General features: G+C 39.9%; 6 protein-coding genes across 6 annotated transcripts; 2 read left to right on the top strand and 4 right to left on the bottom strand.

The window, feature by feature from the left end:
- Positions 1-90: 90 nt before the first annotated feature.
- On the top strand, positions 91-2,271 carry RPL33B_1 (60S ribosomal protein L33B; the record flags this gene model as incomplete). The annotated part of the gene is made up of 3 exons (XM_064824252.1): positions 91-1,023; positions 1,078-1,473; positions 1,531-2,271. 3 exons carry the CDS (start codon positions 91-93, stop codon positions 2,269-2,271), a joined length of 2,070 nt encoding a protein of 689 aa, XP_064677188.1.
- An 817-nt stretch (positions 2,272-3,088) lies between these two features.
- ISU1_1 (iron-binding protein) lies at positions 3,089-4,410 on the top strand (the record flags this gene model as incomplete). The annotated part of the gene is made up of 4 exons (XM_064824251.1): positions 3,089-3,642; positions 3,705-3,793; positions 3,854-4,190; positions 4,248-4,410. The coding sequence occupies 4 exons, from the start codon at positions 3,089-3,091 to the stop codon at positions 4,408-4,410; spliced, it is 1,143 nt and encodes a 380-aa protein (XP_064677187.1).
- A 138-nt stretch (positions 4,411-4,548) lies between these two features.
- On the bottom strand, positions 4,549-5,636 carry ATC70_004951 (uncharacterized protein; the record flags this gene model as incomplete). Its single annotated transcript, XM_064824250.1, has 5 exons — positions 4,549-4,788; positions 4,844-5,110; positions 5,167-5,301; positions 5,359-5,525; positions 5,585-5,636. 5 exons carry the CDS (start codon positions 5,634-5,636, stop codon positions 4,549-4,551), a joined length of 861 nt encoding a protein of 286 aa, XP_064677186.1.
- Positions 5,637-6,004: 368 nt separating this feature from the next.
- ATC70_004950 (uncharacterized protein) lies at positions 6,005-7,419 on the bottom strand (the record flags this gene model as incomplete). The annotated part of the gene is made up of 7 exons (XM_064824249.1): positions 6,005-6,166; positions 6,221-6,309; positions 6,367-6,525; positions 6,578-6,934; positions 6,987-7,074; positions 7,130-7,196; positions 7,253-7,419. The coding sequence occupies 7 exons, from the start codon at positions 7,417-7,419 to the stop codon at positions 6,005-6,007; spliced, it is 1,089 nt and encodes a 362-aa protein (XP_064677185.1).
- Positions 7,420-7,597: 178 nt separating this feature from the next.
- CDC45 (DNA replication initiation factor cdc45) lies at positions 7,598-9,772 on the bottom strand (the record flags this gene model as incomplete). Its single annotated transcript, XM_064824248.1, has 8 exons — positions 7,598-7,712; positions 7,769-7,926; positions 7,985-8,378; positions 8,437-8,594; positions 8,653-9,050; positions 9,104-9,379; positions 9,439-9,589; positions 9,647-9,772. The coding sequence occupies 8 exons, from the start codon at positions 9,770-9,772 to the stop codon at positions 7,598-7,600; spliced, it is 1,776 nt and encodes a 591-aa protein (XP_064677184.1).
- A 2,469-nt stretch (positions 9,773-12,241) lies between these two features.
- On the bottom strand, positions 12,242-13,422 carry ATC70_004948 (uncharacterized protein; the record flags this gene model as incomplete). The annotated part of the gene is made up of 4 exons (XM_064824247.1): positions 12,242-12,451; positions 12,571-13,079; positions 13,138-13,249; positions 13,312-13,422. The coding sequence occupies 4 exons, from the start codon at positions 13,420-13,422 to the stop codon at positions 12,242-12,244; spliced, it is 942 nt and encodes a 313-aa protein (XP_064677183.1).
- Positions 13,423-15,314: the final 1,892 nt, after the last annotated feature.

Here is a 15,314-nt window from a genome sequence, read left to right as displayed (position 1 = left end):
CTACCTTTTTATTCATTCGATAAACGCAAACCCTAAACCCCAACTTGGCTTTTCTCTCTTAATCTTTTGACTCCCTTTTTCTTTATCAAAATGGCCAACAACAAAAGAAATCAATCTCCACCTCCATCAACTGATAAGCAGGACAAGAAGCAGGTAGTTCAGCAGCCAGATGTGAATATCAGCCATTCTTCTTGGTTGTATAAACTGGCATCTGCACCGAGTTTGAGTGCAACAAGGTTGGAGAGCAGCGAGGAAACAGAGCCTCCATCAGAAAAACAGAGCAAGCAAGAAGAACAGGTCAACAACAGCACTACAGAAAATACTCCTAGTCAGCCCAAACAAGACAATAGTGTGCCTCTGCATGCCAATGGAAGCACTGGAGGTAGCATATGGTCATGGTTAGGTTATTCAGGCACTCAATCAGTTACATCAGTGCCTGAGTCTCATCCAGTATCAGAGTCAGCATCAACACCCGTGCCTTTGGAAGAAGTGAATGAGACGAAACAAGAGCAAACAACAAACGACCAGAAGGGTAACAATAGTGTTACACCACAAGAGCATCATCATGGCCATCATCATCAATCCAAACCGTCTTACTGGAAATCGTTCTTCACCTCCAACAACAACCAAGAAGAGAGTCAACAAGATTCTGTGATTATATCTGATAAAGACGATGCATCTGAGCAAGAGATACCAGCACCCACGCCCGAAGCAGAACAGCAGACAGCACCTGAAGAACCACAGCAACGAAAACCAGCAGTTGCACCATCTCGGCATAACGTTGTCTTGCCAACATTCGAATCACAATTCAACAAAGCAACTGTGTCATATCATGATTCGAATACCTCTCTATTCTCAAAAGCAATCAATGCTATCAATTCGATCATATTTACACAAAAACCAGTTATTGACGATAATTGGCAAGACATCAACCGATTGTCAACTATACTCGACTCGCTCAAGGCAGATATATCTAGCAAAAGCATTGTGATTATAGGCGTGCATGGTTGGTTTCCTATGAAGGTAAGCCTTGGTATAGAATTGGCCTTGATTCATGCATACTGACCATCCATGAAGCTTGTAAGAAGTATGGTGGGCGAACCCACAGGCACCTCAATCAAGTTTTGTGAGCAAATGACAGCAGCAGTAAAGAAATACTTTGAGGGCACACACAACATCACTATACCAGACGAATCCATTGTGAATATTCCACTTCAATGGGAGGGAAAAGTGCTTGAAAGAGTAGAAAAATTATACAGTCTTATTGAATTAGACTACATGAAAATGATTCAAGACGCTGATATCATTTTGTGGGCAACACATTCTCAGGGAACGCCTGTTTCTGCTATTCTGCTGCGCAAACTGATCGAGGAGGGCATTATTCAGGTGAATAAGCAACCCATTTGCATGCTTGCTATGGCCGGAATTTCACATGGTCCGTTCCCATCACTAAAGGGAAATCTTCTTGTAAAGGTAATTGGACTAGCAGCCTGTGGAATCTACGTAATAGACTAAGAAGAATCAAACTAGTATTTCGAAGCAGATGCAGCTAGAGAGTTATTTGATTTCATGGACTCCAATTCAGACATATCTGTGCAATACAGAGAGGCCATGGCATATATACTGCAGAACGAGGTGAAGACTGTGCTTGTAGGATCAATGCAGGATCAAGTGGTTCCGCTGTATTCCGCCATTATGTCTGGTATCAGCCATCCCAACATTTTGCGTGCAGTGTACATTGATGGGCATATCTATACCAAAGACGACTTTCTGATTCGACTGATTACATTTGCATTGCGATTACTCAATGTGGGTCTCTCCGATCATGGATTTCTCATACACATCAGCGAGGTACTGGCAGGAAATTTGTATGCTTGGGAAGGGGGCCACTCGACAGTGTACGAAGAGCTGGATGTATTCATGCTGCCGCTGCAATATTTATTTGAAACAAGACCCATTGGCCAATTTGAGATACTGAAGCCTGCATCTATGCTATCGCAAAAGGTCAGCGATGCCAGAGATAGAGCAAAGGAAAAGGTGCTGGATAAAGTGAAAGCGAGGTTGGATCCATTCCAGGCAAAGTTGAGACTGAACCCTTTTCACTTGCCATGGGCAATGCGAGGCATCTGGGATGACCCTAGAATTCTGGAAGATAACACTCTGAGCAGCGAATTAGATACATTGCAGAATCTGTTTGATAAGTGGAATCCTACTAGTGCTCGTTTAAAGGAAATCAAGTTTAGGTTAGAGCCATTGAAAGCAAGATTGTAGCAATAAAGTGTTGTAAATAGCATTGCAAATTTGGTATGTATATTGCACGTCGCTCAAGTTGCACATTCTCATTACATTGTATTGCGTTGCTTCGATTTGAACTGTTCATTTTGCCAATGTATTTCGCGATGATAAATGCCGTACATCCTTGTGTAAAGGTCCCAAACTGTCCTCGAATGGAGTGATCCAGCCAGTGAGAATCTGTCAATCATCCATCCAAACATCTAGGCTATGGCCCTTTTTTCAACCTCGTGTACTGTTTGACTCTTTGAAATGAAATTCAAAAATGCCGATTGGCTTTTATGCTGTGCAGCATGACACTAATGTCAATTTACAATGGCTTTATTTCAGGTATCATTGGACTTGTACATGGCCTCCATCATGATAAATTGGTTCTCCATGCGAGTTTTTATATACACCTGTTCTTCAAATATCGACAGTACTCAACCAAACAGCAGTTCTGCATGTCTATATCCTCAGGCCCAGCGTACACGATTAACCGAGCATCAGTTGCACAAGAGGTTATTAATCAAAGATGCTCTGCATATATCCCATTGATATTTAATGAATGCAGATGTTCACGTATCCGCGGTGAGGGTCTGTGATACCTTGAGTTCAGGGAGATTAGGGCATTTTGCCCAATTTTAGGCTATTAAATTATGCCCTTCTTTCAATGTTGCAATTTCAATAACTTGCTGATTTAATCAAATCAGATTTGATTAAGGTACAATACCGAGGCATCTGTCAATTTTAGATATAAAAGGACAGGACAAATACATCAATCGTTTTTCATCAACAACCGCTCAACCAACACACCATGGTCTACATTCCCTCCATTGCCTCTTCTCTTGCTCTCCTTACTCTCGCTGCCTCTTTTGCCCAAGCAGCTACTACTTGTACCGTTGCCAAAGATGCTTCTGATGATGCTACCACTATTACTGCTGCCTTCAATGCTTGTAAGAACGGTGGTACCGTTGTCTTTACTAAAGGTCAAACCTACAATATGAAATCCTTGGTCAGTGTCAGCGGTCTGAAGAACGTCAATGTTCAATTCTACGGTACTGTCAATCTTCCTGCCTACAATACCAAATTTGATGGCGGAAGCTCCTACTTCTTCATCAAGGGTGACAATATCCATTGGGATGGAAAGAACCTTGGTAATTTTGTCGGTGGTGGACAAGATTGGTGGAATGCTCAAGATAAGAAAGCTCCCAGTGTCTTCAGAATCACTGCCACTGCCTCCAGCTTTGTTAGCTTCAAAATCTCTCAATCTCCCAGAGCTCACTTGGGTGTTACCAGCTCTGATGATGTCCTTCTTCAAGATATCACGCTTCATTCTGTCTCTGGCAACAGCAACTTGCCCAAGAACACGCAAGTATATGCGATTGTGTTTAAAAGACACATGTAACTAACGCTCTCCCCTTGTTTCTTAGTGATGCTTTGGATATTTCCAACAGTAAGAACATTGTTGTTCAACACTCGGACTTTACTGTAGGCGATGATTGTCTCGCCATCAACGGAAGTAAGTGAGGCACACATCCTTAGCCGATCATACTTGTGATACTGACATACCATTGAACAGATGTCTCTAATGTTACTCTTACTGATGTCACTTGCACCAATGGTCATGGTTTCAGTGTTGGTTCTCTTGGTAAAGGCGGTGAAACTGATGTCGTCAAGGACATTACTGTACAGAACAGTGCCTGTATCAACTGTCAAAACGGCGTTCGTATCAAGACCTGGCCCGGTGGAAAGGGCTCTGTCAGCAATGTCAAGTTCAAGAATGTTAATTTGCCTAGCGTCGAGAATGCTGTCCTGATTACTACACATTACTGTGACAATAATCAAATGAGCTACTGTAACGGCAAAGACGATGCCTCCTTGACTATCAGCGATGTTAACATTAGCGGTTTGACCGGGTAAGTGATGATTTTTGAGTCAAAATGAGTATAACTAACTCTGCTTTGTATATATAGTTCCATGTCTGGCTCGAACCCTATCGTCAACATCAACTGCTCCAAAAACACTCCTTGCTCTGGCTTCACACTCTCCGGTGTTACCATTAGCAAGAACTCCAAGACCAAGGCTAATGTTTGCACCAATCTCAGTGGTTCCAGCAGTATCAGCTATTGTAAATAGACTGTGATATCCGAAATAAACAATCAATGCTTGCTCTAAAGCCCTTGAACCACTCTAAATGTCTCTTTTTTTTTTCTGAATGCGTATTTGACATGTTTATTGATTGGGTGTGTATATATAAATGAACCGATTCTAATCCTAATTTTTCTCCTTCTTCTTGTCTTTTTGCTTGTTCAGGAAGTACTCGCCACTCTCCAATTGTAAATCGATCTTTGACTTTGTCTGTACAGGAGGGAATGGTGTGTATTCCTTCTTTGGCTTCTCGACCACCTTCTTCTTTGATTTGACATTTCTCTTCTTGAAGTGAGGCAAAAATCTATCCCATGATTCTGTGGCTAATTTGGGATCCTTTGCCAATTCACGCTTAATCATCAGTTCCTAAAAGTACATGTTAGGCACATGCCAATCTCTTAATTAGCTCAAAAATTCTTACCTTGATGTGATAAATAGGGTGGATGTTCTTCATACAGTCAAGCACAATACGACGAAGATCCTTGAGACCCTTGTATGGGCCCATTGCAGACACTGTATTACCTTGAACCATCATATAGCATTTTGTCAATAATTCGATAGCTTTTAATGTCGAACCATTGGGACCGATCAATCTTTGTCTACGCTTCACAAATCTCTCCTTGTTACGAGTGATGTTGCCAATCTTGATAATATCACAAGCAATGCCATCCTCCATCACTTTCACTGCCTAAGCAAGATGCGCTCAATATCAAATCATACATCCTAACCGACAGTGCAACTTACTTGAGGGAAAGGCACACTTCTTGCCAACAATTTGATAAGATCTCTTGCTTTCAGAATTGAATAGGGATCGTATGACTTTCTAGTAGTTTTGACGGTCATACTACCTTCGACTAAATCCAATACACAAGCGATACCCTGACAAGTACACATTAGGTATTACTCTACAAATATAGCTATAATCCACATGCTTACATATTTCTCAAGTGCTGCAGTAACCAGAGGCCATGTCTCCTTCAAGTAGGCTTCTCTGTATTTGGGGAAAAGGGTTGCAAAAGAAGATTCTTCGGTGAATGGTTGTTCAAGATGCTCAGGCTTGAATTCCTCAATCTTCCAGTGATCAATATCGTCGGTATCCCAAGCTAAAATACATCAAAGCATGAGCAAATCTACTCGCAAAAAATGAGTTAAGCAGACGTACGTTTATCTTTTCTGAATCGCTTGTTGTTCTTTGGTTGAGTCTCTTCGGCCATGTTTCTTTTAAGTGAAAGGGATCGGAAAAAGCACAGTTATTTTTTTCGAGAAAAGTCTCTTCCTGTTAATTCTGTAGTTGTGGCTTAATTTGGAGTCACAGGCACTGCTCTGATGGATGGATCATGCAAACGATAAACAAACAGCATTGCATAAATGAAGCAATTTAGCTTTTTGGTGCCATACGAGCAACCTTCAAGAAGCTTCTCTCATTAGACAAACTAAGCATTGGGTGCTTGCATTGTCGGCTTTGGCACTCTTGATATCTTCATTGAGTTCCAATGCACAAGTTCTCATCAGAAGGGTGGGCATCGCAGGCACTACTACAGCCAAAACTGAGTATCTGCTTGTATATTGAAATTGAGATACTTTATTCCTCTAAATCAACTATCACTGGAGCATCGTCTTCATCCTCTTCCTCGTCCTCATGATCTGCTACTTTCCAATCAAACTTGTTTACAATGAAATATCGAAGCTTTGAATAACGTGACACTAATCTCTCTTCTGATCCAGGGATATTTCTTTGCAATGTCTATTATACCTTGCATTAGTCGTATTCAGCAACTGAGAATAAGCACAAATATACCTTCAACATGATGCTTGTGAAATTGCCTTCAGACAGAATATCGCGATAGAAATCTTCAGGGCACTCATCCAGCTGAAACTGTAGCACATCTAGGACACTCAGTGTTATTATCAAGAGCTCCCCTTATACGAAACCTATCGTCTTACCCATAAACTCAATAAACAAGTCCGATTTCTCTGTCATCAATTCATTGCATGAGCACAGCAAATGAACCATCTTTTTCCATTGATTGAATCCTGAAAAATTCTGTGCCATCAACAAACAGACAAACGAGAGTTGCAGCTCGCCCAGCATGATCTTGTAATCTATAACAGTGTTAATCTCTGGCATGAATTGCATGATTATTGCAGTCGTTACCATCATGATACACATCCCGAAGTAAGTGTCCAGCCAGCCATGACTTGTCCAAGCTCCATTTTGTCACTTCATCCCCAGAAGCTCCAGTTGGAAACGATTTTCGAAGATCAAATGCTGTAAAATCCATGCCTTCCTCTTTTTCAATTGCTTTGCCCAACCTTTTATCATTGACTGTATTGGTATCTTGATCTAGCATATCAACTGATTTATCTGGCAAATGACTCACTTTGCCGTTGTTTGGCAAAACACGTCTAACAAGCCCTGGTGTAATATAATTTGTCAACTTTTTCCATCGTTGATAGTAAATGGGTGGATCAAGCGGGTAAGGGCCCATATTACGGTCAAAGCTTTTGATATCTACGAGTGGTGATGAGTCACGAGGCACTCAAGATGTAGCACTGCGTCTTACTATAGCGAATGCGTTCTACTTGAAGAGGGTCCAAGTCGGATTCATCTCGAAGATCTTCAATCTGTGGATTCCATTCTCTGACTAGAATCTAATGGAATATGGATGAGGCATATGTCAATCGAGTAGTGTGCGCGCAACCATACCTCTTGCGATTCAAAGAAATGGAAAAAGCCAGTTCTGATGCCTTGAGTGCCTTCTTTGCTTGTTGTTCTATCAAATCAAGTGTGAGTCATCTATGGTATTGGATGGTCTATTACTGTATTTACGAAAAGTATATGAAATGAAGACCAGGCGGTATTAACTTGACACCTTTGAATAAGGGTCCAATTGTCCAAGCATTGTAATCGATGCCAAACTCTAGGTTAGGAGGCGCATCCATAAAGAGCATGAAAGCTCCAACGTCAAAGAGCTTGTTTGCAGTCTCTTGATCCATTCCGTTTGAAATGTATTTGTAGACAGAAGAAAGGGTTTCTAATTGAAAAAAAAAAAGCTTGTTTGAATTTGAAAAAGAGTTCGAAATGTAGTGCAGATAAACTTTATTATGCAAATAGTAGTGATCGAAGTATTTAATTTAATGATAATTTTGGTTTCTTATATACAGGTTTTTTTTTTTATAATTCTTGATGCTTCAAGTTAGATGGTACATGGTGATAATGTTGGAGATCCTCATTGTATTCGAGTTTGCCCTTTTCTGTAAGATTGTTGATATGGAATGATGGCTTATCGCTGCAGGACAAGCTGATTAGTAAACGACCCATAGTCTACACCACGGTTCAACTTACAGATTAAGACGTGTGGTTACTTCGGTCAAATTCAAATCAAGTATCTTGGTAATGAATTCGCCAACTTGTGTGTTCTCGTGGCTTCCAATCAGGTACTCAGAACCGCTGCCATAAGCATACAAATTGACATCAACACCACTATGGCCATGCGTTGCCCACTTGAAACCATATTAGTACACTTATGAACAAGAAAAAAAAAAGTAACAGTTCACTTACGCCTAGCTGTGCTCGGATGGATACCATATCTGCTAAATATTTATCCAAATTGCTCTTCTTCATTAGCTGTTTAATCTCTTTTTCCGTAGCATCTGTAATGCCAAGATGATCTTTCAGCACTGTATCCACAATGAACTCCCTTGTCAAGGCGGGCTGTTGATTGATCAAGCCTTCGAGTTTAATGGTCGAACTCCTCACTTTAGTCAATACATCTGGATACCATAAATACTCGGGGTATGTCTTGGCTACTTGTCTTGCTAGTGATAGACCGCCAGTTTCGTGATCGCTGGTGGAAATCATGATTGTGTCTGGGTGTTCATCTACATATTTCTTGACGAGTTCGATTGTGTTCTGATACTCCAAGATCTCGTGCACATGCGTTGCAGCATCATTCCTATGGATTCTCTTATTTAATAAGGATATTCTCAGCTAGAACTCGATGCGCAACTTACGAGTGGGCCGCCATATCAATTCTACTGCCTTCAATCATCAAAAAGAAGCCTTTCTCCTTTTTTTCAGTTGCTTTGTACAGAACATCTAAGGCCTTTTTTGACATTTCTGTCAAACTGGGTTGAGTTTGAGAATCTCTGTCAATTTCATATTCCATGTGCTATAAATAAAAAAGCTTGAGCATCTAACCACAATACGTAATCTAGACATAATCTTACATCGGATGAGAATAGGCTGATGGCAGGCAATATGCTTTCATCAGATGGCAAGGCCTCGAATGCCTTTTTACTATTGTACATGACCGTAGTCCAGTTATATTTGCTTGTTGCTTCATCCAATAGATGTCGGGAATCAGACCTGCATCCGCCCTTCTCTGATTTTGGTAGGAAGTGACAATATCCACCGCCAAACATCAAATCGACGCTCCTTCCTAGTGGGTTATCGCCTATTTGTTGTTTTGCAATCGCATTTTCGTTATCTCTGTCTTGCACATGAGCCGAGAAAGAAGCGGGTGTAGCATGAGTAATACGAGATGTTGCAACCAATCCGGTCAACATTCCTTGTGCATGCTTGGCAGATTCAAGTATAGTTCCACAAGGATTCTTTTTGGGGCCCACTATTTCATAGTGAGTACAAAAAAATATACACACATGTGTGATATACAGTTACCTCCAACTGCACCGTTGTAAGTCTTCATATTACAGCTGAATGCTGTAGCACCGGCAGCACTATCAGTAACGAGGGTAGATGAGCTTCTGGTTCTGGACTGTCCAACATGGATTTTATCCAGAGGCATCTCGTAGTCATAGGGCTGATTTTGTGTGTATTGATAATAAGTTCGGGCAAATGAGACTGAAGCTGGTCCGAGTCCATCGCTAATCATCATGATTACATTCTTTGGTTTTTGTGAAGATGATGAGCTAAAGAATCTTGTTGGCTGTTGGTCTGTTCGGCAATAAGAGTCAATTTGATATGTAAGGGATAAATTAACATATGCTACTTACTGTAGACCCATGATCGAGAGGAATCTTTATTAGTTCCCTCCTCGATCGCATCCTCGGTGGAATTTCCATTAAAACTCATTGAAATGGCTATACCAATGACTGATAATACAGTCGCAGTGCAGCCAGTAATAATCCATTTGCGATATCGACGCTAAATCCAGACGTTAGTAGGCAACATACTTACTCATCCGTCTTCAATGATGATTACCATGCAAGAGGGTCTTTTTTCATTAGGAACCCAGCTGTTATCTAAAGATATATCCTCGCTATAATCCTGCTCTTCTTCGGCAGAAGATCGAGCTGTTTGGTTCGAATTCAAAAGTGGCTCACTCATGTCAACGACAGTAACTTCAATATTTTGATGAAAGAGAAGGAAAGAAAATGAGGAAAATGCATGTGTCCAACAATACGACTTATATATGCGGAGATCTAGCGGAACGCAATCAATCCCTAGTCGGTTGCCGATCTTTTCTTTTGATTTAATGCTTTACCTCTTTTGGAGAGATGGTTCATTTGCCCGTGATTAGGATTTGAGTAAAATTTCAGATCTACCTCTAGCCATTGTTCAATCCAGATGTCATTGATCAATACTGGCAGTTTGTTATAATGTATTTTTCTTAACAAATAGTTTGCAACCAATATTTCATTAATTAATTCTGCCCTTCCATAAATCTCAAAGAGCGATCTTGTACTACCAAAACAAGCTTTAATTGTATGTGCTCCAATGAAGCAAACAGCGTCATACACAATAAACATTCAACAAATAAAGCAAGCTGTACCTTACAAGGTGTAGTAAGGCTGCATATCGTTAGTAGCATTTCTCTTTCTATAGCAGAAATACGTAGACGAACAATTTGGTCCTTAAACAGACAGTTAAAGACCTTTATTCCATATATGACAAGATGAAATATAAGATTGGGGAGCCTGATAACATAAAAGGGCTTCCAGCTCGTAGTTTCTTTCGGAAAAGACGCTCAAATGAAAAAAATCACTTACAAGAGCTGTAGTGCACTGCTCGAAGAGCATATTCAGCGCTGCATATCCTGTTAATTCGTGTTTAAACTAAGATACATCGCATACCTTTAGGTATATAAGATGCACAACGTCCATTCAATGAGGACAGAATACTTTAATTAGATATCATATCCATTCCATCACACAAACGCCACTGAAGGATCAAAATACTGTGAAGTTTGATGATTTTGAACGCGCTATATCTCCCTCTCCTAGCCGCTTTAAATCGCCAGAACAGCACCAAATGATTACTCTTGACCTGTACTTACTTGCTGTAGCAATATCTCAATTTTTTCGTCTTGAATATTATTGACCAGAATTCTCACATTTTCCATGAGGGATACCTCATGGATTTTCTCAAAAATCAGTTAATCGCTTTTTATGCCCTTAAAACAACGCTTTTTACTATGACATGTATTAGTGAAAACAAAAGCCAAGAGTTCCCTACACCACGTAAAATTACTATTTTGAACAATTGTTAGTACGAAATTTGACTTTTCGACCAAATGAGCGTTTTATAATTTTGGTAATTTAAGAAAGATTTTGGGTACACGAAAAAAAAGTTATTGGTACCATTTGATAGAGAATCTAAAGAAGTACTTATTATTTTTAATATGCTAGTTGCAGCCTATATGATTATTTTGGAGCAATCCTGGTTCGAAAGAAATTTTTTGTCAAAATGACCTCAAATTCAGTCCTGAGGTCTCAAAACTTGTTTCTGTTATCCCAATTCTGATTGGCTGTTATTTCTGAACGCGCATTCGAGGCGTGGCAGCCTGGGCACTTATCTGATTGGTTGATTGAATACTATCTTCAGGTGCCGACTGATTCAGCTCACTTTAGCCAATATACGAATAAATAGCTGAAAAAAAATATGGGTAATTCTAAATTTTTGAACGCTGGAATGGGTGAAATACTATTTTTTTGGCTAGTTATAATAGCTCAAAGTATTACTTATCCAATCGTGTTAGTTTCGAAAAAATCATATTATAGAATTCCTTTTGATTTGTAGCGAAAACTTTATATTTTTCCTGAGGGTTGAGGTATAAAAATGGGGCTCAAAACTAAATTGTATCTAATTCTGTGAAAAATGACTCTTTTCTCAAACTTCAAACTAGCAGATAGTAGAAGTATCAATTTGCATTCTTGTCTGAAGCTTAAAAGTGCTTTGGCTCTATCGCCATCAATCGAAAATTTCAAATTTTACACGAGCGCTATATCATCAACAGCAGACTTGAACTCGTAACTGTTGCACATGATGCCAGTAGTAAGACCAAAAAAAAAAGAAAAAAGAAAAAAGAAAAAAACGAGTAAGTGAAATTGATGATTAATGGTATAAATATCGTATGCATATACTGCATCAGATCAAATATCACGTAGCAGTAGCTTTATGTTCTGATTCAAAGATCAATATATGCAAGGTTCATATGTCTGAATTGCATGTGAAATCAGGTCCTTGAGGCGTCTCATGCCGAAGCCCTACCGTAAACGCAAAGGCCCTGTAAACCAAACATAGATCGGCGTAAATGGCATCATTTTTCTTTGCTAGCTTATTGCTACGAATCTTCTACTTGATGGATCTAAGGTGAGGGCAGCAAGACAAATCTAGGACTTTAGTGAGGAATCATCTCTTTTGGCGTATGTTTTATTTATATATTAACGAGAATTTTAAGCTATTTTTCTATACAAGTTATTTTCCCGCACCATGTAGGATAAGTTTCTTTCAAGAGATTGGATATGGGAATTTTGATTTCTTTTGGGATGTTGATGTGAATGAATGATACAGTATTTACCAACCACGCTTGGCAAACTTCTCGTTCTCAGACAAATCTTCCAAGTTGATACCGACCATAGCCTCACCGAGGTTCTCAGAGACCTCAGCCAAAACCTTAGCATCGTTAAAGTGAGTGACAGCTTGGACAATAGCCTTAGCACGCTTGGCTGGGTCACCAGACTTGAAGATACCAGAACCAACAAAGACACCATCACAACCCAATTGCTATGTTACAAAAAAGAGATCAGTAAATCGGCCATCTAATCAACCTTTGGCTGCGCGGTTACACGCAACCTTGAAAAAAAAAAAAGAAAGAAAAAAAAAAAAAAAAGTAAATGTCTTACCATCATGAGAGCGGCATCAGCAGGGGTGGCAACACCACCAGCAGCGAAGTTAACAACAGGGAGACGACCGAGCTTGGCGGTTTCCTTGAGCAAGTTGAAAGGAGCTTGGATATCCTTGGCATAAGCATAGAGTTCTTCATCAGACATGACAGAGGCACGACGGATTTCAGTGGTGACAGTGCGAATATGACGGACAGCTTCAACAACGTTACCAGTACCAGCCTCACCCTTGGTACGGATCATGGCAGCTCCTTCGTTGATACGACGGAGAGCTTCACCAAGGTTCTTGGCACCACAGACGTAAGGGATCTTGAAGTTGTGCTTGTTGATGTGGTTGGCTTCATCAGCAGGGGTCAAAACTTCAGATTCATCAATGTAATCAACACCAATGGACTCAATGATTTGAGCTTCAACAAAGTGACCAATACGGACCTTGGCCATGACAGGAATAGTGACAGCCTCAATAATCTCCTTGATCATTTGGGGATCAGACATACGGGCAACACCACCTGAGATTTTCGAGGAATGAGCTAATATGACTCAACGCGATCAATGAAAATGACTTACCGTTCTTACGGATATCAGCGGGGACACGCTCCAAGGCCATGACAGCACAGGCACCAGCCTCTTCAGCAATTCTAGCTTGTTCAGCGTTGATGACATCCATGATAACACCACCCTGTTTGTCATTGCATTTAGTACCGAGAAATCTAATCTGCTCACATGTAAATATAAACAAACCTTCAACATTTGAGCCAAACCAGCCTTGATGCTGTAGGATTGACCTTCAGAGCCGTTTTCCTCGGTCTTGGTGGAGTGGAGGTTAGCAGGAACAGCGAAAGAAGCAGACATTTTATTGAATTTCAAAAAAGAGATAAGAAAGAAAAGAAGGATTTGTAATATAGGCTTGCAGGTTTTCGATTATATACCCTACTGATAATTTTTTTTTTCAAATGGTTTGAAGCTCAAAGCACATCGAGAGTTGTCATTGAGTAATCAATGCTCAGTAATTGGCTCTACTGCACGTGATTGTGTGAAACATCTCTTACCTCTGAGTCATTTTAACTCGACAGGATTAAGCTGAAGGTGAAGGCAAGGCATCGAGATCTCTCGATTGATGTCGATGTCTTATTACTCACTGATTTCAGTCATTTGACATGCAAGCATATTTGGCTATTTCCTGTTGGCCTTGGCCTCTCTATGATCGTATTGTACTCCCATGAAGCAAAGATGCATTTCAAGAGATCTAATGTCACAGATGGCGGTCACCTAATAGATGTGCGATTTCCATTGTCTCGGGATCCTATAAAATGGATGCAATATGTTTGATCTGATGTTTGTATGGGCCATTTTCTACCAGTTTGCATTTAGAAAAGCTTAAATTTTTATTCTCACGTATCTTATATACCAACATATTACCTAAAATGTCACATATTAAAGGACCAACATGGAGGATGGGAGTGGTAGCACCGAACATTTAAGACAAAATCCATCCAAAGTAAACGGAAGTTTAAACCAATGCTATCGTATAAAATGACTCGTAAGATAGAGTAATCGTCGATAAGCGGCATTCATTCTCATACGACAGCTTTATGACATTTTTACTTGATATAGGTTGTGTTAAATATATAACGGTATTGTATTGAGAGTATTGGGACCATATTCAGTGCATTGCATGGAAAGTTCCTTCTTTTTATGGATGAGACTTGTCATCATACCAGCTGTTTCACTGTCTGCGATGCTAGTTTTGCTTGAAATGACAGATGCCATTTTAAAAGAGCATGGAAATCCTCCCCTGACAATGGATTATCATAGCACGAGATGTCAAATAGACAACCCCTGAATTATGGTGAGCTAATGAATAGCATGCTTACATGTTGGATTGACAGGGTCATACTGATTAAGCTTTTTCCATTGAACTTTCTGTAATGGAAAATATACCTTTCTCATTTTAACCGCCTGCTAAATTGCGGATTCTTACCCATCATTATGCTAAGCATTCACTCTATGGGAGATCTCAAAAGGATGGTTCTGATACCCACCTTGTCCTTTTTGATTTTAAATAACCTATCTCTTTGAAAAAAAAGCATCTACTATTTGGGCATCCAAGCCAAGCTGAAGCCTATTCTTTCAATTATAAAGCTTTCCGTATATATAGCAACAGCTTCATATGTTAAAATCACAATATTTCATTCAATTTGACTTTGAATTCTGCAACTCTTGCTGCTCACATTGGTGCTTTAAGAATGCTGAATAGAGATAAGGTTTCTACTTGGACGCACAAGCTACACTTGCTTGTATTATTGCCGTTCATCTACCATCATTAGCTATAGTTTGGAAACTTGTAGTATAAGGTGTCTCGGAGCAAAGCTTATATCACTTGAAAATCAAACCAAAGCAAGATGAGATGTAATTTTAGATGATCTGACCACTACGGTGCATTGGGTACGCCAAACACGCAAATCGCGGAGATCAGTATAGCTTAAATGTAGCACAATCATCAATTCGTCAGGTAAATGTGGGGAGCATCAACTCGGTAGCAGAAGGTACGCAATTTGGATAATCATTTACTCGCGTTAGTTCGCTCACGAGCGACCTATAATCACTCCAATGTAGTGTTTCTGTTTTTCTTTTGTTTCTACGTCATTGAAACACAAAAACCTCAACAATTAAATATACAACGATCTTGCGCACGAGGAAAACTTGGCTTTTCTTTCACTTTTGTACTTTTATATATCATTATC

Source organism: Mucor velutinosus (assembly GCF_035048745.1).
Source record: "Mucor velutinosus strain NIH1002 chromosome Unknown tig00001542, whole genome shotgun sequence".
In the NCBI taxonomy this organism is placed as follows: Eukaryota; Fungi; Mucoromycota; class Mucoromycetes; order Mucorales; family Mucoraceae; genus Mucor; species Mucor velutinosus.
Note: the sequence above shows the minus strand (reverse complement) of the source record. Positions and strands in the feature narration are given on the sequence as shown.